The sequence below is a fragment of the Mesocricetus auratus genome, unplaced genomic scaffold (assembly GCF_017639785.1).
Source record: "Mesocricetus auratus isolate SY011 unplaced genomic scaffold, BCM_Maur_2.0 Super-Scaffold_100001, whole genome shotgun sequence".
NCBI lineage: Eukaryota > Metazoa > Chordata > Mammalia > Rodentia > Cricetidae > Mesocricetus > Mesocricetus auratus.
Genome location: NW_024429187.1, coordinates 10,770,543 through 10,796,931, shown reverse-complemented (window position 1 = coordinate 10,796,931; position 26,389 = coordinate 10,770,543). Strand labels below are relative to the sequence as shown.

The 26,389-nt window shown below is 45.4% G+C and overlaps 1 protein-coding gene across 1 annotated transcript; it reads left to right on the top strand.

Annotated features, from left to right (window-relative positions):
* Positions 1-388: 388 nt before the first annotated feature.
* Positions 389-18,365, top strand: Ldhb (lactate dehydrogenase B). Its single transcript, XM_005072920.4, has 7 exons — positions 389-517; positions 5,177-5,294; positions 8,102-8,275; positions 11,150-11,323; positions 14,037-14,154; positions 15,955-16,078; positions 18,006-18,365. Exons 1-7 carry the CDS (start codon positions 389-391, stop codon positions 18,171-18,173), a joined length of 1,005 nt encoding a protein of 334 aa, XP_005072977.1. The 3' UTR covers positions 18,174-18,365.
* Positions 18,366-26,389: the final 8,024 nt, after the last annotated feature.

Sequence of the window (26,389 nt, the reverse complement as noted above, 5' to 3'; positions counted from 1 at the left end):
ATAAGCTAGCTGGTTAACATGGTGGCACAAATTCCTTACAGGGACAAAGGGAAGAAACTAGCTTATTTTAAGTATAAATACCCCCATCCTTTAGCCAGTAATGAACAGTTATAACAACAACAGAGGTCATAGGAGTGATGATGACAACTTCATGGAGTCCTCTACTCAGGGAAGAATTTTTATTTTAAGCTCCTGGAGAAAGTTCCTCTGATTAAATCCTCCATTAAGTGATATGTGGTTCCCTCAAATACTGTACTCAGACTACCCCGAGGCGCTGGCTGTGCTACACTTCTCTTTGGGACTGAAGCTGTGTCATTTTAGGTTGATTCTCACACAGAGTCTACTCATTTAAAATAATGTACTGATCACCCTTTTCTTGTAGGGCAACATGGCAACCCTTAAGGAAAAACTCATTGCCCCCGTGGCGGAAGAGGAAACAACCCTCCCCAACAACAAGATTACCGTAGTAGGTGTCGGACAAGTCGGAATGGCGTGTGCTATCAGCATTCTGGGAAAGGTATGTTTGAAGAGCAACAGAGGTCATAATTCCTGCAGGCAGGCATGTTCTGACTGCGCAACCTAGGATCTCGGTTGTTTCTAGACACCCTCAACAATCTGAGATAACTTGTCGGATCACACCTACCTCTCAGTGCTTGCACAAAAAGCAGAGAATTCTGGTCACTGTGTGTGACCACACTGGCACTACCATCCAGGGATTTCTTAACACTACTATAGTAGTGTAGTGTCCCTCATCATATTCGTACTTAAAATATTCTCCATGTTGTCAATATCACACCCCTGGTAGCTAGTTTTTCCTCAATCTAAGACATGTGTTCTATATCCTTACTATGCCTCTTTTTCTCTGTCTTGAGAGCCTTTGACGTTTTATTTTCTAATGGTCCAGGTCAGTTTCAGACTATCCTCTTCAGTGCCTTGTGGGTGTTTCCTCGTGATTAATCCAGTTGTATCTGTTGGGTAGATCCTACATCAGGAGGTGTAGCATGGTAACTTCCTTTGTTTCCATGGGGATAAACTGAAGCCTGTGGCTGAATGAGTGACTGGAAAATTTAGATGCAGTGCTCTCTGAATTTTCTTAAGGGATTTTTGTAGAGTGGCTTGTTGAAAGAATGTCTTACTATTCCCAAACTTGGAACCCGTGCCTTTACTTGGAAATGACTTCAAACCTAAGGGCAAATTTGTAAAGATTATCTTAGTGAACATTTCCATGGATGCATCATTCAGATTTACCAGCTCTCTGCGTTTTGTTATGTTCTCTCCCTCCCCCTCCCCCATCCCTCCTTCCTCCTCTCTCTTACTTCCTCCATTATATATGTGTGTGTATGTCTATATATGGGTTCCCTGAGCCATTTGAGAATGTCAAGAGTAGGTGAAGCTCTCTGTAGTCCCCAGAATGCTTCCTAAGAACAGGACAAATTCTCACATAACCATTGCAGTCCACAGCCCTCGGCACCAGTTCTAAGACTGCTTTTGTGTCTGTCTCCAGACTTGTTATTCCTTTCGCTGTCTACCTGTCTAGACTCTCCGCTGCCCTTACAGATACCCCCCTGGTTCCCACCAGTTTCTTTCCTTGTCTCTCTGACTTTAGTGACTCTCCAGGCCGTGCTCATTCTGAGAGCTTCCTCAAATGTAGGAAGAGAGTGAAGGCAAGCGAGCAGCACCTCCCCCGCTTTAGAGCACACTGGCTCTTTGTGCAGAGGCTTCCAGAATACCTCTGAGCAAGCATATGCCTTCTGTTTGTCAAGTTTAAGGGGTTGCTGTTGTTTTGTTGGGGGCTGAGCACAAGGACTGTCGGGCGTGCTGAGCGAGCGTTCTACAATTCAGTCCCTGGCTTGTGTTTTGTTCCCAGCCTTTTTCCTTTTATTGCTTTTGAGATGTCCCATGCTGGGCCTCACGCTTGTCATCGCTCCTGAGTTCACCTCCTGAATGTTGGGGTTGTGGATATGTGCCACAAGACCCGACCCCAAACCTTACACTCCCTTTCTTTCTTTCTTTTTTTTTTTTTTTCAGTTTTACGAGACAGGGTTTCTCTGTATTGTTTCGGAGGCTATCGGTCCAGCCCAGCCTCGAACTCGCAGAGATCCGCCTGCCTCTGCCTCCCGAGTGCTAGGATTAAAGGCGTGCGCCACCACCGCCTGGCTACACTCCCTTTCTTATTTACTTTGTGTGTATGGATGTTTTGCCCGAATGTATGCGCATTCATGCCTGAAGAGGCCAGAAGAGGGTGTTGGATCCTGTGGAACTGGAGTTACAGGTGGTTGTGAGCCACCGTGTATGTGCTGGGAATCTAAACTGCTTCCTCTGAAAGTGTAGCCTGTGCTCTTCACCCCAGAGCCATCGCTCCGGTGTGTCCGTTTTAAATTCTAAAGGATCAAATTCTGACTCTTAACCGAGAAATACGTATCCAAAGAACTCATCAGTGTGTATGCGCTATATTCTTGTACTTGTTTTTCTAGCTACTTTTAATTGGCTAGATACCTGTGATTTGGGATAGTTTCCTGGAATTAGAGGGGTTTTAAATAGTCTTAATTTAGCGTTCACTCTTCCTTTGATCAGAACAAAAGCAGTTAAGCTTACATTTCTTCTTTTAAAAAATAAATGCAAGCCATGAATGTACCATGCACAATGCTATTAAAGTGCTTTATTCTAAATAATAGCAGACACAGTTTTTTAGTGTAGGGGGCAGTTACTGTAAATCATCGATAGCAAACACAGCTTTTTTCTTTCGGGTGTGGAGCAGCTGTTGCCGTAAATAATCGATAGCAAACACAGCTTTTCTCTTTCGGGTGTGGGCAGCTGTTACTGTTTTTGCTGCGGGGGTCTCCATCTCATGGCAGCTCTCCGGCATCAGCTCAAACTTCCAGGTGCTATAGCTCTTGGCCTGTACTACCATACCCTCCTAATAGGGAGCTTTTCTTATCCTTGTTTTAAGACAAAGTGACAGAGGCAGGAGAAATGATGGCACCTGTCCATTGTCACGCAGCTGCAGAAGTAAGAACTGCCCAGATGGCTATTGTAAATGGAGTTCCTTTCCCGCCTGGCCCTGCTGCCCTTCAGTCCCAAATAAATATACAGAGGCTTATATAAATCATAAACTGTTTGGCCAATGGCTCAGGCTTCTTACTGGCTAGCTCTCTCTTAATTATTAACCCATTTCTAATCATCTAAGTATTTCCACGTGGTCCTGGCTTACTGGCGAATGCCCTGCATCCTCTTCCCTGTAGCTACATTTCTCCTCATCTTACTCACCTATACTTCCGGCTTGGCTACTGGCCAATCAGTGTTTTACTCATCAACCAATAAGAGAAACCTATACACAGAAGGACATCCCCCATCGGGCTATTCCACCACGCATGTGACGGTGAACTCTAAAGCTGACAGTAGAGATAAAATATGCTTGGGTAGAGAGCATGTCTGCAGTGCCCACAGCCTTGGGTTTAGTTCCTCAGCACCACCAAACAATGCATTTATTTAGTGCCAATGCCACCCGGTGCCACAGCAGCACAGGACACTGGAGGAAGCTGTAGCCCTGGACCCACTGCTGCTGCCCAGATTATCTTGCTGCTTGTCCCTAGGCTAGGACACTCTCAAAATGCAAATTAGTGAATGGTACTTCCCCAGCTGGCTAATTATTTGCAAAGTTATACCTTTTCCTCCCACGAAATCTCATGCTTAGCAAACACTTGAATATAAAAATTGCTGGCATCAAATACCCACGCGTTGATGTCAGTCATTTATGCACTAGGAGGCAGAATCCACAACCAAACCTGGTCCGCTTGGGACTTGAGGTTAAAAGATTTCTACAGTAGCATTCTTGGCTTCCAACTGGCCTGGCTTCTTGTCGATATACTTATGTCCACAGTAAATGCATAAGCTATGGAGATGCGGTCACAGAGACTGAGTCACTCAGCAGCATCCGTCCTTGTCATACATCTCTTTGTGTCGCTGCCCATAGAAGGTGTGTCTTACATGCATTCAGCTATATTCAGCACTCTGGTTTTTTTCTTAGGTGTTGAGTCGACTCCTTCCTTCAGCCAAGCATGCACTTGGAAGCTAATTCTCTACACCCACTGACACAGCGGCGCTGACATCCGGTGACGTGCTCTGACATGCTCTTTGATATAAGCACGAGATGGTGTCGCCCTGCGGGCTTCAGTGGCTCACATGTGCTGTTACTAAAAGACGGTCGCTGTCACAGAATGTTAGGTTATTGCTAAGTGAGGAGGTGTTAATTTAGGACTCAGAAATGCAAGTGAGGGTGTGTGAGCTCTTAGATGCTGCATGCAAAAGAACAAAACAGTTTTTGAAATTTTTTTCAAATGTGTTTAAATAAGAGTACATAAAAATTTGTGCCCATATTTGATACAGAGCTGCCACCTCTCCCTGTGCTTAGGGATTTGTTCCCAAGGGCTGATTCTTTATCCTAAGACTTGGCTGCCTTTCCTGCCAAGACGTTCAGCTACTTGGAACCAAGCTAAGCCTTCTATGGTTCAACCAAGTTCAATTCCAACCTGAACTTGCCCTTGGAGATTTAAGTCAGAGTGCTCTCTCTGAATTGTGATGACATCAAAACACACTGCTAATGTTCCTGAGTCGGTTTTTGTCTGTCTGTCTGTCTCTCTCTCTCGTGTGTGTGTGTGTGTGTGTGTGTGTGTGTGTGTGTGTGTCTTGCACTCTTGTCTGTGTCTTTTACTGAGTCAACTTACTTTCACGAGGGATCTTTGTATCTATCTCTTGAATCGTCATTGAATACCTCAAAGATCTTGAGAATTTTAGTCACTGGGTGCTTAGCCATGTGTAAAAGGCCTTTCTAGGGTAGTTTGGTGCTAAGTCTTCTGTGTGTAATCAAACACTTGGCGGGCAATTCAAATGGGAAGGCGCTTTATTTTCCCTCACAGACAGACATCATGGCGGAGAAGGCATGCTTGCTTGTTGTATCTTTGTAGATCAGGCTGCAAAGACAAGGCAGGAAGCAAAGCCAGCTATAATGTGAACCCTGTCCTTCGTGACCCACTTGTGCAGTGAGGCTTCATGTCCCCAAGGTGCTACAGTTTCCCCAGCACCACTAGCTGGGAACTGCACGTTCAGAACTGAGAGCCTGTGGGAGACTTCATATTCAAACCACGGCAAGAATGAATGCCTGCTTTTGTCTTTCTAGTCTCTAGCTGATGAACTTGCCCTTGTGGATGTCTTGGAAGACAAGCTCAAAGGAGAGATGATGGATCTGCAGCATGGGAGCTTGTTTCTTCAGACTCCCAAGATCGTGGCAGATAAAGGTAGGCAGTCTCTTCGCATTCTCCAGGGATCTCACGTGAAAGTTAATTCTGTAACAAACTGCACCCTCCAGCATGACAAACTAACTGACCACTTTTAATTTGTTGCTGCTATTACCTGTGGTGCTGTGCATCAAACCCAGGGCCTTGCAGGATGCTGGGAACTCAGTGTACTCCTGCACTGTACTCCATCCTAATTTTTGTTTGTTTGGGTTTCTTTTTTGTTGTTGTTGTTTTGGTTTGGTTGTAAGACAGGGTTTCTCTGTGTAGCCCTGGCTGTCCAAGAACTCCCTCTGTAAATCAGGCTGGCCTCAAAGTCTTAGATCCACCTGCCTCCAGTGTGCTGGGACTAAAGATGTACACCACCACCACCCAGCTAAAGCTTTTTTGTTGTTGTTTAACTATTGGAATTGTGGGTGATTGTTTCAGCAATTGCTAATGACCGGTTTTAGTAATTTCATATACCACAAAATTTCCATCTACTTAAAAATGGTCCCCTTTTTTTATTTAAAATTTGTACTCATTTCTAATTCCTATAGAATGCATTGTCATTTAAAAATGAGGTTCTTTTCCATCTCTCCTGTGACCGTATCATCAGCAGGAGAGGATCGCAGGCTGTGATGTGTGGTGCTGTCTGTGATGTCTGCATCTTCCTCGGACAGCCCAACTTTTCTGCATCAGGTCCTAGAAAGCGTTCTCTGGAGACTCTGCCTACAGATGCACACAGCGTGTGAACACATTCTGTCTTGAGAGTCCCTGTAGGATGTGGTCCTGCGTGCCACATAGCGACGGCCACCTGTGTTAGCTTTCTTTCACAAACGCGTGCTTTCTGTTCACTTTGTTTGCTTGAGACAGACCTCATAGACTCCAGCTTGCCTTGAACTCACTACGCACGCAAGGCTGGCCCCTCCTAACTGGGGGGAGGGCGGGGTTATAGGTGTGCAGTCCTGCACCTGGCAGCACAGTTCTTTTTTTGAAGTAAAATTTGAATGTGTTATTTTTTAAAACAACAAGAATAGATCATCTTTAAAATATGCCTTTTAAAAAATAATAAAACCCCAGCAATGCCTGTATGTAGTATTTCAGTTTCCGAGTAAGCTGCCTTTCATCCGTCCCAGAATCGTTTTCTAGTTCTCCAACTCCCTTCGTCTTCCTGTCTTGGTAAATGCAGTGTTGTAATTTCTTCCTGTCTACTGTGTCCCGGGACTGGTTGCCTTGAAGAAACTAGATAGTGGCCATTACTTACTGAACAGTAAGTAGCATTCGGAGTCTTACGTCAGGTGTTTGAGTTTGTAGTTCCATCTTCACTTTCAGAACACAGTAAGTTAGAGATGACTATTCCCTGCATTTTATGGGAAAAGACTGTTAATAGGCAGCATTAGTGATGTGAATGGGCTGTTGTGTTGGAATTAACTGATTTCTCCAAAAATGAATACCACTAGAACATAAAATAATCTTCCTTATCAAAAATGTCATAGCCAGGTATGGTGACACCCAGCTATAATCCCAGCAGTCAGGGGGCAGAGGCAGGCAGGCAGTTCTAGGCCAGCTTGGTCTACATAGAGAGTTCTAAGCCAGGCAGGGCTGCATAGTGAGACTGTCTTACACACATGCAAATACCAAGAAGTGCACCCACATGCACGCCTGTACATACTATCAACATATGTATGTAGCCCATGCTGGCCATGAATTCATGGCAGTCCTGCCACAGCCTCCTGAGTGCTGGCATTAGAAGTATTTCCCATCCCTTAATACACGGGATATGAGGAATGGAAATCTGGTTTCCAATCAAAACCAAACATGGCCTTTCTTTTCCTTCATAGACATCAGTAGCATTACTTAGAATTGAGTTTTGTCTGTATTCTGTGTTACTAACAGAAATACGCAAAACAAACAATAATTCCCCAGCAATCATGGAAAGCCTGCTGCTGGGCTGTAGACTCACTGACTTGTTTCAGCTTTTCCTGGAAATCCAATGGGCTTCTTAGCCACAAACACATAGTAGGACATTTCTGTGGTTCATTATCTGCCAGTTTTAAAGTGGGGTTGTGATGGGAGATGTCATTCTGAAATCTATCTCTTATTGGTTGTTGAATAAAGCACTGTTGCCCAATAGGGAAGCAAGATAGGTGGGACTAGGAGTCGAGAAGGATTCTGGGAAAGAGAAACACAGGGAGACATCATGTAGCCGCCATAGAAATAACAGGTCCAGACCCTTTCTCCAGTAAGAGAAATACTTAAATTAACAATTATTAACTTAAGTCAGAGATAGCCAGTAAGAAACCAAGCAAACGGCCAACAGCTTCATAATTAATACAGCCTCCTGTGTGTTCATTTGGGACTGATGCGGCTCTGGAACCAGGCTGGTGGGAAGGCTGCACTCTACAGGGTTGCTTCATTGTCTCTCAAGGAAGAAAAAGGAACCCTCAGAAGCTTGAACCTGGAAAACCTTTTAATAGGGGCTGGAGAGGCGGCTCAGTGGTTATGGAGTGTGGACTGCTCCTCCAGAGAACCTGAGTTCCATCCACATCACCTGTGTTGGGCAGCTCACAACCCCCTGCAACTCTAGCTCCAGAAGATCTGATACCCCTCATCTGCACATACTCAAACAGGAACACACACACACACATACACACACACACACACACACACACACACAAATCTTTTAGAAAGCACATTCTTTTAATACAGAAAATTTAGTTCTCATAAGTTCTGGAAGCTTATGCATGGTGAAGCTTCTGGAACACGCCATAGATGGCATGCTTGACAAGAAGTTGATTTAAGGCTCCATCTTTCCATTTTTCTTCCAGATTACTCGGTGACAGCCAACTCTAAGATTGTGGTGGTGACTGCAGGTGTCCGCCAGCAGGAGGGGGAGAGTCGGCTCAACCTGGTGCAGAGAAATGTCAACGTGTTCAAGTTCATTATCCCTCAGATCGTCAAGTACAGCCCTGACTGCACCATCATTGTGGTTTCCAACCCAGGTACTAACTCAGTGCCCTGACAACGCTGTCTGGTTGTCCTGTCCACTTCGGCATTTGGGCAACTTATTGTTTCGGGTTTGCTCACTGACAGGTGGCCCACGTGTCTTCTGTTACTGGAGCAGAAAAGATGGCGCTTGCAGAATGGATGGCTCCATCCCGGGACAGATGTTTAAGAATGGGTTTTGTGTCGTGGGGTTCCGTCTTTTTGTCTCCTCTGTGTTTGTTGTAGAGTTGGGACGCATTTGTAAATGCTCTAAAGGTAGAGCTGGGGGGCCAAGTCTGCGGAGCGCATGTTATGAAAGCATGAGAACCTGGGTTTGGATCTCTAGCATCCATGTGAAATGCCAGGGAGGTTGAGACAGGAGGATCCCTGGCACTCAAAAATTATACAAGCACATTGTTTACAGCCTCTGCTGAGCTCCAACTGGCCAGGTGTAGCGAGCCGGTGTTTGCGGTTTTTACAGTGCTACAACACTTTACAACGATCCGAGGCTAAGGGCTAAGGATGTAAATGAAGACAAAGAAAGCGGTTCATTCTTACAAGGAGAATGGCGTTTATTTTAACAAGAGTGGAGCCTTATATACCAGTGGCAGACATGGTGGAAAACCACCAAGGTCAGAAGCCTACATTCTCAGGGCCCTCCGGCAAAGGGTGGGCCAAAAACAGGGATTAGCATTTAGACAGCAAGGATGGACAGAAAACAGGAACTTGCATGCAGGCCTTACTGGGAGGAGGGGACGTGAAGTGTTTTGCTAGAAGCTCCTAGTCACAAGCTGGTCAGCAGACCCCCATGGGGAAGGTGCAGCCGCCAGGATAGAAGTCAGAGTGGACTCAAAAAGCAAAGCCCATGCCACCAAGCTGCCCCTGAGCCAATCACTTAAACTGATGATAAATCACGACAAGGGACAAGATGGTCACATTGCCCAAAGGGGCTTGGAGAGAATGACTTGGTAGTTGAGATCATTGGCTGTTCTTGCAGAGGACCCAGGTTCAGTTCCCAGCACCCACATGGCAGCTCGTAACTGTCCGTAACTGCAGTTCTGGGGATCTGAGGCCTTCTTCTGGAGTCTATAGATAGGCCTATCTACCTATATGTCTATGTGGTGCACAGACGTAAACACGCATAACTGAAAGTAAATACAACTTTTTAAAAACAGAATCATCTCTTAGAACCTGGTATCAATTATTTTCCCTTTGTATTTTTCTACCACTATCTTGCAAGGAAAGTAACCTTCAAATATGGCTGTGTTTTGTTTGGCATTTTTCTTTCTGTTTACAGAAAGTTTTCTAAGGATAATTTAAGGTTTTGTAAGGAAGTTATATTTTGTCCGTGTACTGGGCATTGAACTGCATGGTAGGTAAGTATTCTCCCATTGAGCTGTGTCACCCAGTTCAGTGTCACACGTCTTTGGTCTATAGTTTGTCATCTAAGTTACTGCACGATGGTGAGCATAGATGGGATGTTGAGAAAATGGTAGAGCGCCTCTTATTCCTCCCCTGGAGGGTTGTGGATAAGCCGGGGAAATCACTGCAGCTCCTTTAGTGCTGGGAGTTAGGACCTGATAGGAGATCACTTCTGTATCTCGCTTTTTTATGGGTGTAGATTGGGGCTTCCTGGATGGTTCGGTCGTGTGTGTAAAACACACGCACCAGGTAGCTGTGGAGCAGAAATGGCAGGCAGCTAGCCGTATTCCGTTTCCACATCCTGTTTCCGTGGTCACTGACTGGTTACATCACTTCCAAGGTAGACCTCCCAAGTCTGAGTCTCCAGGGAACCACTTCCGGCGCATTAAAATCGGCATGCAAACGCGCTATCCAGTCAAGTGTGTTTAAAATACCTTCTGCTCCACAGAGGAGTGCAGGGTCTTTTCTGACAGTGCATTTACAACGTCGTCTGTAACTCTGTGACCTAGCAAAAGTTTTACCAGTGAGCCACCTGGGATGAAGGTTACATAGCAGTTGTCCAGCCATGAGATAGTAACGAAATTAATTTCATGATAATTTATTGGACAATATCGTACTCAACAAAATATATACTGGCAGCCCTTGCTAACTTAGAAGTGGTATTGTTTGGGATGACAGCCTTCACAGTCACAGACTGTTATCATTATTGGTGGCATTCTAAGTTAGTGTGTTCTGCTGCTGTGAAGAGACACCATGGTCAAGACAACTCATTTAATTGGGGCTGGTCTATGGTTTCAGAGGTTTTCATTATCATCATGGCGGGAAGTATGGTGGTGTGCAGGCAGACAAGGTGCTGAAGCAGTAGCTGAGAGTTCTGCATCCTGATCCGTAGGCAGAGAGGGAGCCTGGGCCTTGCATGGACTTTTGAAACCTCAAAGCCCACCGCACACTGACACACTTCCTCCAGCAAGGCCACACCTACTCCGGCAAGGCCATACTTAATCCAACAAGGCCACCGGCGTCACTCCCTGGTGACTAAGCGTTCAAATATATGAGCCGATGGGGGCCATTCTTATTCAAGCCATCACAGTGAGGACTGGAGAAGTCCTTTTTCTTTCTTTCACGGTAAAGCTCGTTGACCTGTGAAGTTCCTAACTCTTCTTCTGTCAAATGGCGATACGTATGCAGCATGTACTTATTTCATATTTCTTCTGTCAAATGACGATACATATGCAGTGTGCACATATTTCATATTTCTTCTGTCAAATGACGATACGTATGCAGCTTGTACATATTTATTTCCAGTTTCTTTACAAATGCCTCACTCTTATTTGTCGGAAAGTTAAATTGCATACCTCTTTCAGGACGTGTCTCACCGAGAGATGGGGACGTGGGGAGGGAGAAGCCAGAGCACCTTCTGATTGGCTAGGCAGTTCCAATTGGCTTCTTTTTTTTCCATCACTGTGCAGTGGATATCCTTACTTACGTCACCTGGAAACTGAGCGGGTTGCCTAAGCACCGTGTGATTGGAAGTGGATGCAATCTGGACTCTGCTCGCTTTCGCTACCTCATGGCTGAAAAGCTTGGCATTCATCCCAGCAGTTGCCATGGATGGATTCTGGGCGAGCATGGTGACTCCAGCGGTAAGAAAAACGATTCTCTTTGTGCCTCCGGGTCGTGCAGACTCTTCTTAATGTTGTTGCTTTGTTTCAAATTTTAGTTTTATGCACTTTGCTCTATTTCAGAAGGGATTCAAAGACAGTGTTTTGGGTTCTATTCCAGTTTGCCTTTTCTGTCTCCATCCATCCATCCCTCCATCCATCCATCCCTCCCTCCATCCATCCATCCCTCCATCCATCCATCCCTCCATCCATCCATCCCTCCATCCATCCATCCCTCCATCCATCCCTCCATCCATCCATCCCTCCATCCATCCATCCATCCATCCCTCCATCCATCCATCTATCTCATCCATCCATCCATCCATCCCTCCATCCATCCCTCCATCCATCCATCCCTCCATCCATCCCTCCATCCATCCATCCCTCCATCCATCCATCCATCCATCCATTCATCCCTCCATCCATCCATCCCTCCATCCATCCATCCATCCCTCCATCCCTCCATCCATCCATCCATCCATCCATCTCATCCATCCATCCATCCATCTCATCCATCCATCCCTCCATCCATCCATCCCTCCATCCATCTATCCATCCCTCCATCCATCCATCCATCCCTCCATCCATCCCTCCATCCATCCATCCATCCCTCCATCCATCCATCCCTCCATCCCTCCATCCCTCCATCCATCCATCCATCCCTCCATCCACCCACCCACCCATCCACCTAGCTATCTTTTGTTTGGTTGTTTGCAGACAGGGTCTTACCGTGTAACTCTGAAACTTACCATGTAGCTATCCTGGAATTTGCCATGTGGACCAGGTTGGCTTTGAACTCACAGAGCTCCACCTGCCTCTGCCTCTCTAGTGCTAACAGTAAAGGTATGTGCCACCATGCCCAGATTTACCTAGCTGTTTTTAAGAATATCTGTGAGCACCTGCACACATGTGGAAATCCGAGGACAACTTTGGGAGTTGGTTTTCTCCGGTCACGAGGATACCAGGGATCAAGTCCCCAATCTCGGCAGCAAACACCTTTCCCTGCTGGGGCCTCTTGCACACGTCACTATGTTTGCCGACATCCATTAAGTATGAATCTCAGCCATCGTGTTCTTTTCTCACTAAATCCTTTAATGTATGATTTCTTCTTTCTTTTCCTCTTCCTCCTTGCTTTGCTTTGTTCTGTGGTTTTTAGTTTCCATGTAGTCCTTCCAGGTTCGCCTAAAATTCCCAGTAGCACAAGATGACCTTGAACTCTGAACCTCCCGCCTCTGTCTCCTGACTGCTGGGATCCACACCTAGGGATTTTTCTTTCTCTCTCTCTTTCTTTTTTTTTAAATTAAGTTTTTCCATAACCACAGTACAGGAAGCAAAACCGGGAAATGTGACACTGAGCCTGTATTCAATCCCCAAGCCATTCGCAAGTGTCATCCTCTGGCGTCCCGTGGGTCTTTTTCCCATCTGGATCCATCCTGACATCATGAATTGCATCTCGTTCTGTGTCCTGGGTCTTCCTTAGTCTGGGGCAGCTCTTGATCTGTGTGTGTTTCCATGGTGCTGACATTTTGGAGCACGAATGTCCGTCCATGTCTGCTTCTGAATAGTTACTTAGGTTCATGCCCTCCCAGACAGGCCCCACTCAGGTGGGAAAGAGCGCTCCTGTGCCTCTGGCATGTTTTCAGGTGGACGTGAGGGGCTTTGCTCTCTCGTGACTGTGTCAGCTTTGTTCTAGAGCGGTTTTTCTTCCCCCATTTCCTTACTCACCTGCATTTACACAGAGTGAGAGAAAAGTCCTTCTTGCTTGGGCACAGTTAGAGCCATGGTTTTCCTTGAAAGACACCAGGATGTCTAGTTAGCCTGGAACAACAGAAACTGTGCGCCCAGGCGGGTCTTAACGTGGCCTCCAGCGGTTTAGCTGCTGTAGCTGTGTAATTGCGCTGGACCATATCTGAGCCCTCGTTTGTACCATGAGTTACCTCCAGAAGTCCCTGAGGAACAAAAGACCGGGCTTCCAAAGTCCAGTTCCCATGTTTGTTTGTAGACATTCTCCCCTCAATTATAAAGACGCTAATTCACATATCAGTGCCCTTTTAAAATAACTGCATTTGGGCATAATTATCCTAGGTCCTTTTTTTTTTCTTTTCTTGAAAAAAAAGGGGCTTTTGTTACCAAACAGTCCCCAGTAGAGAAGTTTATATCTCCAAAATTGAGGGCTTAGAATGGTCCCAAACTGTAATTTATTGTGATGTTTACAAACCTAGAGGTTTGGGGGGAGTTTCATGCTCTCTGTAAATTATGCAATGACTGTTTTGAGCCACAGGTTTCGAAAGTTGAAAGGTCATTCATAGGGGCCGGAGATGTGGGTCAGCAGATGAGAGCGCTTGCTGCTGCAGGAGAAGGCAGAGGACCCAAGTTCGGTTCCTGCACCCACGTCAGGTGGCTTCAGCACCCGCTGTTTCTGCTCTCGGTGCAGCTCCTTGGGCACCGGCCTGCACACGCCCACGCGCATAATACACAGCAGTATGCATGTTTTCCTTAAGTACGTGTATTTAAAAGGTCAGATCTATTCCTAGTTGAAGGCAAATATCAGAACAAATACCTCCTCCCCGACGCGGATGAAAACTCACGGAGACAGTTGCCACTGGCCGGTACCAACTGATTTTGGGATATTTGCATTGGAGTTGAGATCTGAGACAAGGAAAAGCAAGGTTTGTCTTGTTGTGTTGTTTCCCAGTGGCTGTATGGAGTGGAGTGAATGTGGCAGGAGTCTCCCTCCAGGAACTGAACCCGGAAATGGGAACGGACAATGACAGCGAGAACTGGAAGGAAGTACATAAGATGGTGGTGGACAGGTGAGTGGAGGCGTTTCGGTGAGTAGATAAAATCCTGAGCTGTTTCCACACTGCCTGCTCAGCGAGAGCTCTTCACCTTGACAAGTGGGCAGGCTTGATTTAGACCAGTCAGACTTGCTCTGCCAGTCTCTAGAGAAAGCCAGCATGTTTTCTCGAGAGAAAACCAGCTGTAAAGGCAGACATGGAGGGAGTTGCCTAGTGAGAGGGGCCTTCACCTTGTCACCTCTCAACGAATAAACCTGGACCCTGTAAGTCGCATAACCACAGGAACGCACACTCTGACTCTGGCAGGTTGCTGACATGTGGTCTTACCACCCCCAACCCCACCCACCCCGTTAAAGGTGTCCCCACCCTTATTTTGTTTTCTGAAGCGTTTCTCTTGTTGCCAACTATTCCCTTTTATGATTGTTCTGTCCCAAATAATGTATCACTTTGAAATGCAACTGATAATGCAGGCTTGGACTCCGGTCCCGACACTCAAGCTGACTATAGTACCTAACGCCATTTAAGCTTCACGACTGTCTGTCACCCATCTTCTTCGAGATGGCATTGAGTATAGGCTATAGTCATCCATAATCACGTTCTCTGTGGGCTCTTTAGTTGTGCAAAGTGTAAGACCCTGTAGACTTGTTAAAATGAACTTACACATCACATACAGGGTCATAACTTATCACTGACAAGCATTCAATCGGTGTTATTATTTGCAAAGTTCTTCCAGGAAAATTGCTACCTCAAATATGGAAGTTTTACTTAGAACGACTTTTCTTGGAGATTTTGACTTGTGTATTTAAAAAATAATCTGAAAGTTGAAAAAGTCCTTAGATTTTCCAGTTTACACGATGCTTTGATTTCATGAATGAGAGGATAGCACATCTGAGTGATGGCCTCTCCTGTCTCTCACTGTTTTCCGAGTTCATTCGTATATTTGGAAATAATGTTTTTATGTAAATCAATATTGGATGAAAATGTATGGCCTTAGGGATTGGAGAGAAGCCTTATTGATGTGGACTGCTCTTATAGAGGACTAGAGTTGAGTTCTGGCACCCACATTGGGTGACTCGGGCCTCTTGATACTGGCACTCATGTGCATACATATCCACATGAACATACAGAAATACAGACACATAATGCATACACATAATTTAAAAAAAATCTTGAAAGAGAATGTATATCTGAAAATACATTCTGAAGCCATGTAATTCAGAAAATATCTGAAGCTATGATCACAAGCATGGGGAGCTATGAATCTTTAACATATAGACCAGTGTCCCCTTTCTGTATTAAATATGAAATAGGGTTAAGATGTGGCACAGACCAGCGCTTCCTGTTCTTGCAGAAGACCTGGGTTCAGTTCCCAGCACCCACAGCTACCTTTGACTCTGGCTCCCGAGGATCTGATACCTTTTTCTTACCTTCATGAATGTACACATAATTAAGTATTTTTTTTAATAGGAACATATAGCCAGGCAGTAGTGGTACACACTTTAAGCCAAGCACTCAGGAGGCAGAGGTAGGTAGATCTCTGTGAGTTCAAGTCCAGGCTGGTGTACTGTGACTTCAAGAACATTCACTGACACCTATATGTCACCTGTTTGACACTTGTACAGATTTTATTTGTACATTAATTCACTTGATGTCCACAGAAAGCCTGCAGAACAGGTGCATGTTCCCCTTTACTAAGAAAAGGAACTAAAGCCGGGGAAAAAATTAAGGAAATGGCCAAGATAACCATCAGAGACAGAGCAGGTGTCAACCCAGCATCAGGTCCAATGATCTCTTTATGTGGTTTATTTTTCTAAGTGCCTATGAAGTCATCAAGCTAAAAGGATACACCAACTGGGCCATTGGGTTAAGTGTGGCGGACCTCATTGAATCCATGCTGAAAAACCTGTCTCGGATTCACCCTGTGTCTACAATGGTGAAGGTGAGAGAAATCGCTGCGGCGTGTCTAGTCTTATATTATCTGAGAGATTCATCGAAAGAGAGACAAGGGAAGCTTAAATTCACATTGAGGGTTTACATAAGCCTAGTTTTTCTCTTCCCAACCTAAGTCTAGGGCCAAGAGCACTCAACAGTGTGGGAGCTATGCTCTCTGATACGTTTCCTAAGAAATCTTCCTTGCGTGCTGTAAAAACTATTAACCGTGGATCCTGTCAGGACCTGCCTCTACTGTGCCATTAAGTAAGCGTATCTGAGGTTCATGTTATTTAAGCTTATGCAATAAACCTTAGATAGCCTTTCATGGGACACTCGATAACATAGCAAATCTAGCTTAATCCAGAAACTATAGAGCAAACATGCAAAAGATGCGAAAAGAACCGGAAGCCAGGGGCTGGGATGCAGCTCAGTGGGGAGAGTGACTGCTTAGCATGCATGGGGCCCTAGGTTTGATCTCCCAGCACCGCTCAAATCAGGTGTGGTCGTACAGATCTGTGGTCTGAGCACGGAGGATGTGGAGACCAAGGGATGAGAAGGTTCAAAGTCGCCCTCAGCTACGTAGCAACTTTGAGATGAACCTGGGCTGTGTTACCGCGTTGGGATGAAATTCACTGGATGGAAGTACAGTTATATTAAAACAGCATATGTAGCAAGTGTGTCAAGTGTCAAGAATGAAAAAAAAAACATTATGAGAAATAGATGGAGTCCCCAAGAACATAAGCTCGCTGGCTGGGAAGCTGAATGTCAAGCTCTGGGTTCAAGTGGGAGATTCTGCCTTAATGTATAAAGTGGAGAGAGCCGTCAGGAAAGACACCTGCTGTCAACCTCTGACTTCTACATGCACACACACACATGTACACACAGCACATACATGTATGCGCATGCACACGTGCACACACACATACACACACACACACACACACACACACACACTGAGGCACGATGCACACATGCGTACTCACACATACAAAAAAATAGTTTAGGAGTTCAACATGGTACCAGATGTTTGGCTTAGGGTACTATGGACAGTTTACAAGGTGTGCATGGGAAAACTCGAGTAATTGTTGGCTTTTGCAGTGCATAGAGAAATGTTTTTATTTTCTCTGCTGTGGTGTATGTACAAAAATGTTTGAGGTTAATAGTTTTAAAGATTAAGATAGCTTGTTAAATATAATTAATCCATTAGTTGCATAGGGAAATTGGTTCATAATCAATTCCCCTGTTTAAAGAGTATATGGGAGACAGTTAACTTCTTTGGCACCTCTTGAGGGTATTGTAACTCCAGTTCCAGGGGATCTGATGCCCTCTCTGGCCTTTGTAGACACCTGTACTCATTGGTATACAGAAATTCACACATAAAAAATATAAAAATCTTTTTTGTTGTTGTTTTGTTTTTGAAGACAAGTTTCTCCGTGTAGCCCTGGCTGTCCTGGAACTTGATCTACTTAGGCTAGCGGTGAACTCAAAGATCTGCCTGCTTCTGCCTCCCAAGTGCTGGGATTAAAGGCGTGTGCCTCTCCAGGCACCAAAAGTATAAAATTTAAAAAGACATAATACAAAATGAGTTGATATGTAGTTACCCATTAAGGGACACCACTGAAAGCCGTTTAAAGATTCATATAGTAAAGTGTATTTAAGTAGAAAGTAGAGAAATAATATTTGACTTAAAAACTAAGTACTGACTGCCTTCTTGTAACTAGTTGTTTTGTTTTGTAGTGTAAGTTTTCATAGTCTATAAATATAAAACTGACGTCAAAATGCAAATATATGGGGACATATGGACCAGTTAAATGAAAAAAAATAAGAGAATGAAATTATTAAACTTCCCACAGCTGTATGTATTCAGCATAGCTCTCCCTGTCCTCCTTACCATGGCCTCATGCCCTGCCTGAATGCTCTCGTTGCTCTCACAGGGGATGTACGGCATTGAGAACGAAGTCTTCCTCAGCCTCCCATGCATCCTCAATGCCCGGGGACTGACCAGCGTCATCAACCAGAAGCTGAAGGACGATGAGGTGGCCCAGCTCAGGAAGAGTGCGGACACCCTGTGGGGGATCCAGAAGGACCTGAAGGACCTGTGACTGCCAGGCCCTAGGCTGTAGAATCCAAACCTCCCGTGTCACTAACCGTGAGCCTTTCCTCTGCAGCCTTGTATGTAGGGCACGGTCTGCTTCTCCCCTGACGTGTGATGCGAGCTCACAGATCAAAGCCCAGGCTTGTTTGGTGTTTGCACTAAGAGATCTTGAACAAATAAAGTTAGCTATTGCAGCGTGCGACTGCGTGTCCCTTTCTTTGGGCTGCTTGAGATGGTGTCTCAGGACCTTGGGTAGCCGGGACCAGCCTCGAATTCATCTTCTCGCTTCACCCTCCCTCCTGGTGCTGAGATACAAGCTCACCTTGCGTGATTTTTGTTGTTGTTGTTGTGGTGGTGGTGATGATTACTGAAAAGTTGTGATAAGTTTCTCAAATGACTCTTCCTGCCCCCTCAAATGTCCCTAGATCCTGCCATCTCTGCTTCTGTAACCCACCTTCCAGGCAACACCAGAACATTCAGTCATCGTGTGTTCCGTGGTTCTCGTGGTTTTGCGAATACGGTTGCCAGAAACTCTCCGAAGCCTTTTAATTATGGTCATGTGTAAGTATGTGCACACGAGGCCAGAGGCATCAGATACCTTGAAGCTGGAGTCACAGGTGACTGGCTGTGAGTCACCTGATGTCGGTGCTGGGAGCCAAGCCGGGGTCCTCTGCAAGAACCGTGCCTGCTCTTAACCACTGAGCCATCTCTCTCCAGCTGAGACTACAGTTTTAAGGTTATAACTGGAGAAGTAGTGCACATTAGTGTATGTGTGTGCCTTTCATGTAACGTCCATTTTAATTCTCTGAAAGGAGGAAACTGTTATTGTGAAATTGGAAAGTTTGACTTACGTTGGAGTTGTCTTTGATAGTGAAGGAAGATGAGTGCTTGGGTTCACCGTCTAGCAGACCCAAGTGTCAGGAAGACAATAGAGAAAAGAGGCCCTGGGAGAGAGAGAGAGAGAGAGAGAGAGAGAGAGAGATAAGACTCAGCTTGGGGATGGTTAAGAACCATCATAACAATGGTTATGATAAAGCCTGGAACGGCGGATCCCGTGACAGGCCAGTGTCACCGAGGTAGGGGACAAACACGCCAGGCAGACAGAGCTTAGTGAGAAGTTTTATTAGGAAGGGGAGGGTGGGGGATGGAAAGAGAAAAGAGGTAAAGAGAGAGAGAGGACAGGAGAGAAGAGGGAGACAGGAAAAGTGTTCCCAGGGGAATAGCAGGGAAGAGAGTGTAAGTGGGCGGGGTCTGTCTTTTAAAGGGGTCCTTTGCACCTACATGCAGACTAAGCAGTCATGGAACCCTGGGCTGACCAGAGAACTGCCTGAGTGTATTCTGCCAGGTGACAGGGGCAGGCCAGCATGATGCCTGAGTCCTTACAATAACCCTAGGTTTGAGCATGGGCTATATTCTTGATTGATCATGATCTGGGCCTGCTGCCTGGTCTAACCAAACCTTAATTCCCTCATCCATGAACAGTGATGGTAATGGTGTCTTTTCAGTATAAATGGTTTACCTTACTTTTGATCTTTTTCAGTGCTGAGGCTGAAATCCAGGGCCTCAGGCAAGCGAGGCAAACGCTCAGTTGTGTCACTAGCCCAAAAGTATAAATAAAGCGAGGCAATTATGTGGAACTCTTAGTACAAGGTGTGGCCACAATCGAGGTTTGCTATTGTGGGTGTTACACACAGATTGCGATCTCCCAAGTTAGGAGGTGCTATTTCTTCATCTGGGTATGAGTGATACTTTGGAATGGATGGTACTCGCCGTAGAAAACAGATAGTGAGATGTTTGACACCATCTCTAATTAGACCTGACAGAAGTCTGTAGGTGAACATTTCTCAGTGCACTCTGAAGATTCCTGTGGCTTTCTCCGAATGTTCCTGGGGGAAGGGACAAAGTCACCCTGATTAAAACCACTGCTTTCAGGATTTGCATCTGTTTTCCTATGAGGAAATGAGCGGTGCCTGCCTGAGACCTGCTTCGGCGGCGGGGGGGTGGGGGGGTGGGGGGGGGTCTCAGGTCCCGAAGAGGATGTGTAAATGGGGGACTGAGGGTGTTCGGACACAATCCGAGAGTGAATCAGGTTGTGGGCCAGCAGCCTTTTATCGGGAAAAGGTTGCACCTTTTATACTTCATAGTTGCACATTAGATTAAGCTGGAAACAAGGGGCATGCGAGCTGGCCTGTGGCTCGAGACCAGAAGCTGAGGGAGTTAGCCTTGTCCTTGACAATGGACACCAGTCATGTGTTAGTGAACGGCCACAAGTCCCTCTTGCTAGAGCTAAGAAGTATGACTGTTTCACCAAGCAGGAACTTTCCCTGGAGCCCGCAAGGGAATGGAGACCCTTACCCAGATGCCTGGCCTTGGGAATAGGAGTTCTGGGGAGCAGACAATGACACTACCGACTCCCAGTCTTGCTATGTGGACCTGTTCACCTCACAGTGCACCCCAAAGGGAGGGTCTGGGTGTCTTCCTCTTTTCCCATGACACTGCTCCATTCTGGTGTCTCTGTGTTTACTAAGTGAACTCGGCGTCCTTCATGGTCTCACACCCTCGGTCTGAATTGTAGGCATTTCATCCTTGGGATCAGGTGTGTCTAGTAAATCTCTAACTTTCCTGTTCTTGGTATAATTAGGACACAGTGGAATTCCTGCTTCTATGGTGGCAGGTTTTTTTCCCCAAAGAATAATTTTGTTTAGAGAAGTCACCGTTGTACACATTTTGATCCTTTTACCAAAGCCCACACACAATTTCCCAGAGGGAAAGGCATTAATATTGAGAGTCATTAAAAATGAAAGTTAAAAAGCACCAGAGAAGCGTGGTCTGCAATGTTGAAATGCTGGAACTTTGTCAAGCAGCGATGGTCACCATTTGGCCCACCCCAGGTGCCCAAAGATGACAGCCAGCCACTGAATAGCTAGGATTCAAGCCAGACCTTGTAACTTCTAAACTCCTGCCCTTAACCCTTGTGTGTTTTGCAGTAAACATGCTGAAGTTTTGTTTCATGTTCCAACATCCACGAAGATGTTTGTGTTTAATGGAAGAGAGACCTGATATAATATGCAACTCTAGGGGAGCCTTGGCAGATCCTATGGCTGAGGGAAATGGGGGGGGGGGAGACATGGACGGATGACAATGACACAGACAGATCTGCCTACCTCCTTGGAAAGATGGCAGAAAGAGAGAAAGTAGGTGGAGCTTGTCTCTTAAAGGGACCTGTAGCACCTGTGTACAAAGTCAGGGTATTTCCTGCCATGCATGCAGGGATGACCACTCTGCCAGGTCTCCAACAAGACCAAGATAGATAATAAATTTAGTTTTTCAAAATCACAATCAAGACAGGTATTGAATTTATTTTTCTCAAATTGCATTTCCAAAATGATGCATTTGTATCAAGATCATTTCTGTAAGTAGAGTGGGTTAAGTCTCAGAGGCATCCCTTGGTACCAGTTCCTAAGTGACTGCTGAATTTACAGCCTGCTATCGGTTTCCAAGATTCATTTTATGGACAAGTTGGGAGTTTAAACGGATTCTTGGTTTGGCTGGAGTTCCTACATAGAAACGCTGCTGTGAACGTCTATAGCTAGGGGCTGAGGAGGAAACAGAGCTGCTCATCTAGTTTTGGACACTGTTCAGTGTCAAATGAAAAAGATTATAGCAGGAAACCATGACACATTAATAGGACCAAGCAACAAGTGAGTGTTCACCGAATATTGAATAGGAGCGACATGGCAGAAGAGGCAGTCCATGGCTCAGGAAAACAAAACATGTAAATATGCATTATATTTATATGCTCCCATTGTTTTTTTCAAGACAGGATTTCTCTGTGTAGCCTTGGCTGTTTTGGAACTCTGTACACCAGCCTGGACTTGAACTCACGGAGATCTACCTACCTCTGCCTCCTGAGTGCTGGTCTTAAAGGTGTGTACCACTACTGCCTGGCTATATGTTCCTATTAAAAAAAATATACTTAATTATGTGTACATTCATGAAGGTAAGAAAAAGGTATCAGCTGGGCGGTGGTGGCGCACGCCTTTAATCCCAGCACTCGGGAGGCAGAGGCAGGCGGATCTCTGTGAGTTCCAGGCCGGGCCTGACCGACAGCCTCCAAAACAATACAGAGAAACCCTGTCTCGTAAAACCAAAAAAAAAAAAAAAAAAAAGAAAAAGGTATCAGATCCTCTGGAGCCAGAGTCAAAGGTAGCCGTGGGCACTAGGAACTGAACCCAGGTCTTCTGCAAGAACAGGAAGCGCTCATCTGTGCCACATCTTAACCCTATTTCATATTTAATACAGAAAGGGGACACTGGTCTATATGTTAAAGATTCATAGCTCTCCATGCTTTTGATCATGGCTTCAGATATTTTGCCCTTTTAACTTTTTCTCAGTCTCTGTTGGTGTAGGAGATTAAATTGAGGACCTCGCTCATGCTAAGCCTGTGTCCTGCCCCTCTGTCATAGTTCTAGCCCCATAATTAGACACTTCCTTTAAAATGTAGCAAACGATACAGACTAAGTAACGTCTGGAAATGATGTAACTTGTGAGCCTGTGCGCCTGTGTTGTTACGGTAAAAATAGCACAGTGGTCAAGTACGAAGTGCTGTGCCAGTCTTGAGAAGCAATCTTTGGAATAATTTATAAATGTTTAGGAATGTGGAGAGAATTATGAATAACCTAAAAGCATGACTGGGAAAAGGTGTAGCATACATTAGTGCCTCAACCTGCACAGGGGCCAAATCTCTGTACATGAAGGCTTTAATATATGTGGGAAGATTGGAGAGATGGCCCAGAGGTTAGGAGCACCAACTGTTCTAGAGGACCCGGGTTTGACCCCTGATGGGGAAGTCCTGTGTATATGTCAATAAAGCACTGTTGGCCAATAGCAAGATAGGTGGGACTAGGAGTTGAGGAGGATTCTGGGAAAGAGAGACACAGACAGACACATCATGTAGCCACCAGAGGAGGAAGAGGTCCGGACCCTTTCTCCAGTAAGAGAAATACTTAGATTAACAATTATGGGTTAAATACTTAAGACAGAGATACCCAGTAAGAAACCAAGCAAACAGCCAGCAGCTTCATAATTAATACAGTGTCTTGTGTGTTATCTGGGGACTGCAATTGTGGCAGGGCCCAGGAGGATGGCGGGAAAGGCTACACACTACAGACCCCCAGCACCCACATGGCAGCTCACAACTGTCTGTGACTCCAGTTCCAGAGGATCCAATTCCCTTTTCTGGCCTCCACTGGCACCAGGCACATACGTGGTATACAGACACATACAGACAAAACACCCAAATACATAAAATAGTTTTCACTTTTTAATTAAGAAGTAAATGTATCTGGAAAATCCTTTTATTTCCTTGAAGTTTGGAAAAACTTTTCTAAAGTTCAAAGTTGTCTTTTCACAAGAGAACTGGGATTCTTCCTGGAGAAACAATGTCCTAGAGTCAGCAGCCAACACAGAGAGACATCAATCATGCACCAGGCAGAGAGCCAGCTGCTATGTTGTGTAAGAATTATTCAGATTTGCCGGGCGGTGGTGGCATACACCTTTAATCCCAGCACTGGGGAGGCAGAGACAGGTGGATCTCTGTCAGTTTGAGGACAGCCTGGTCTAGGGAGTGAGTTCCAGGACAGACTCCAAAGCTACAGAGAAGCCCTGTCATAAAAAATGAAAATAAAATAAAATAAAATAAAAAAGATGATTAAGGTTTATTTTGAAAGCAAATTAATGAAAAACACCTAAGTGCTGTGCCTAGGTAGATTTTTTTAAAAAATCTATTCAAATTGATATTAAATATGTGGAAAAAACTATCAATCAATAAAAGGATATTGATAGACCATTTCACTAACAGAATAGAAGAAAATAATCCAAAATATTAATTTCCTTTTGAAACTTTTACATTTGTGTGTGTGTGTGTGTGTGTGCATACCACAGTCCATGGGTGGAGGCCAGAGAACTGTTTGCAGAAATCGCTTGTCTACATCCATCGTGTGTGTGTCCTGGGGACTGAATTTGCGACATCAGGCTCGGCTGCAATTGCCTTTAGCTGCTGAACCATCTCACAGGCCCTCATTGATTTTTTTTTTAAGCACCATAATGATGAAGGAACCATTATTTTCTTTTCCTATCCCTTGTTAATTCATCTATGCTGATAGCAAAGCAAGACTTTACAAAGTCAAAACCGGTATCTTTTATTAGTTGATAGAGAAGGAACAAATTCTTGCGTCCCCAAGAGACTAGAGTAATAATTGTTTTAAAACTGAGAAATTCCAGGACTATGGATCAGAGAAGAGCAAACATGTAAGTGGCGCATTATTCCAAGATGGGTCTAGATTTGAATAAAAACAGCTTTCCAGGAAATAGAGAAAGTATGAAGGATTTGATGGGTTAATTAACACAGGGAGTTTTAATCCCATACAGGATGTGGGGCAGGATCAGACGAGAGGCCGTGACAGTGCATGGCCCAGTGTCTCCTGTATTTTGTCTACAAGGTACTCAGTTGTCCGTATCTCAAAACACCAGTGGTTGTCGGGCACCCCCCTGGCCTTGAGGAAGGTGAAGGCTGCTTGGAAAGTGAGCTCCCACCTCATCCCAGCAGTTGCTGCTTTCAATCCCCCCTGGTGACATAAATGGGTCTTTCTCTTTTTTTTCTTTAATAAATTTTATTTAAATTAGAAACAATATTGTTTTACATATCAATCCCAGTTCCCTCTCCCTCCCATCCTCCCATGCCCCCCGCTGATCTCCCCACCCCCCATCCACTCCCCAGGAAGGGTGAGACCTTCCATGAGAAATCTTTAAAATCTGTCAAGTCATTTGGGGCAGGTCTAGGCCCTCCTCCCCCATCTATCTAGGTTGAGAGAGTATCCCTCCATGGGGAATGGGCTCCTGAAGTCCATCTGTGCACCAGGGATACATCCTGATTCCACTGCCGGAGGCCCTATAGACTGTCCAGTCCTCCTATCTGACACCCACGTTCAGGAGGCCTGGTTTGGTCCTATGTTGGTTCCCCAGCTGTCAGACTGGGGTATGAATGATTTGTCCTAATCAGCTGAATATTTATAAGAACAATGTGCAGGGTATTTTTAGCAGTGTTTAAGAATAGCGCATACCTCCTAGCTCTGTGCTTTGCCAACAGGCACCATGAGCTGCTTCCTTAACATTTAAAAATGTATTAAAAATATTTCTGTTAGGTCAGGGGTCACACAGCAATGGGGGACAGACCACCAAAGTCTATTAAACCAGAAGCAAGGAAAAAAAAAGAAAAAGAAACAGAAAAAGAAAAAACTCCACAGGCCACAAAAGCTTATCAGCTATGGCCAGAGTTCAGACTTCTGAAACTGCCAAAGCTGGCAGTTTTTGAACTCTTCTTTTTATAGCAAGAAGCAAGCACTAGTCATGAACAAATGTCCCGCGCTACCGTCTCGCCAGCAAGAACGACGCGGCACACTTAGGATCCTTCTGCAGAACAGCTTTAATGCGTCTTGAGAGGGAGAGCATAAGCTTACAGAGTGGAGACCCGGGGAGCGAAAAGCCCAACCCTTATATAGCTCAGCAGTCCCCGCCTGGGACGTGTCATCTCCTGACTGGCTCCTGCTCGTCAGCCCATATGACGCCACGGGAGAGGCAGAGAGTAAGGAATGGAAAAGTAGCAGGCACATGCGCACCAAGGTTGTTTACTCCAACTGACAACGGATGTCGGCGCCATCTTGTAACAGAATGTGGGGGCGGCTCCCCACATCTCCCCCTTTTGTTTTAATAGCAAACAGGCTCTCCCAGGACATTAGAGGGTAGAGACAGTGGTTGAACTTCCCAAAGAACAAAATTAGTGAGACGTGTACGAAACCTATCCCTAGATTCATCAAAATCCGGGATGCTTCCGACCTGTCCTCTGCCTTTTTCTGGGAAAAGGGAAAAAAATACAGCAGGTAACCCTTATGCAGGACAACATGTCTTTCAGAGGAAAATATCTCTCTGTGCGATGCCTTTGCTCAACACCCCTCTTGGGAGGCCAGACTAAACACTCTACCCTGTGCAATGAACCTAAGTTCCGGGTGTGCAGGAGCTGTTCAGTCGGCAGCCTATTGCTTAAGCATAGTCAACCAGATATCGGTTGACGCCCCTTGCTCGAGCGCAGTCAGTGCTTGTTTACTCCAACTGACAACGGATGTCGGCGCCATCTTGTAACGGAGAATGTGGGGACAGCTCCCCACA

Excerpts from the sequence above, each read along its gene's own strand:
- Ldhb (XM_005072920.4), top strand. The coding sequence starts at position 389 with ATGGCAACCCTTAAGGAAAAACTCATTGCCCCCGTGGCGGAAGAGGAA. Across the intron at positions 14,155-15,954 it reads CATAAGATGGTGGTGGACAG|TGCCTATGAAGTCATCAAGC; the intron begins GTGAGTGGAGGC and ends TATTTTTCTAAG. Across the intron at positions 16,079-18,005 it reads CTGTGTCTACAATGGTGAAG|GGGATGTACGGCATTGAGAA; the intron begins GTGAGAGAAATC and ends TTGCTCTCACAG.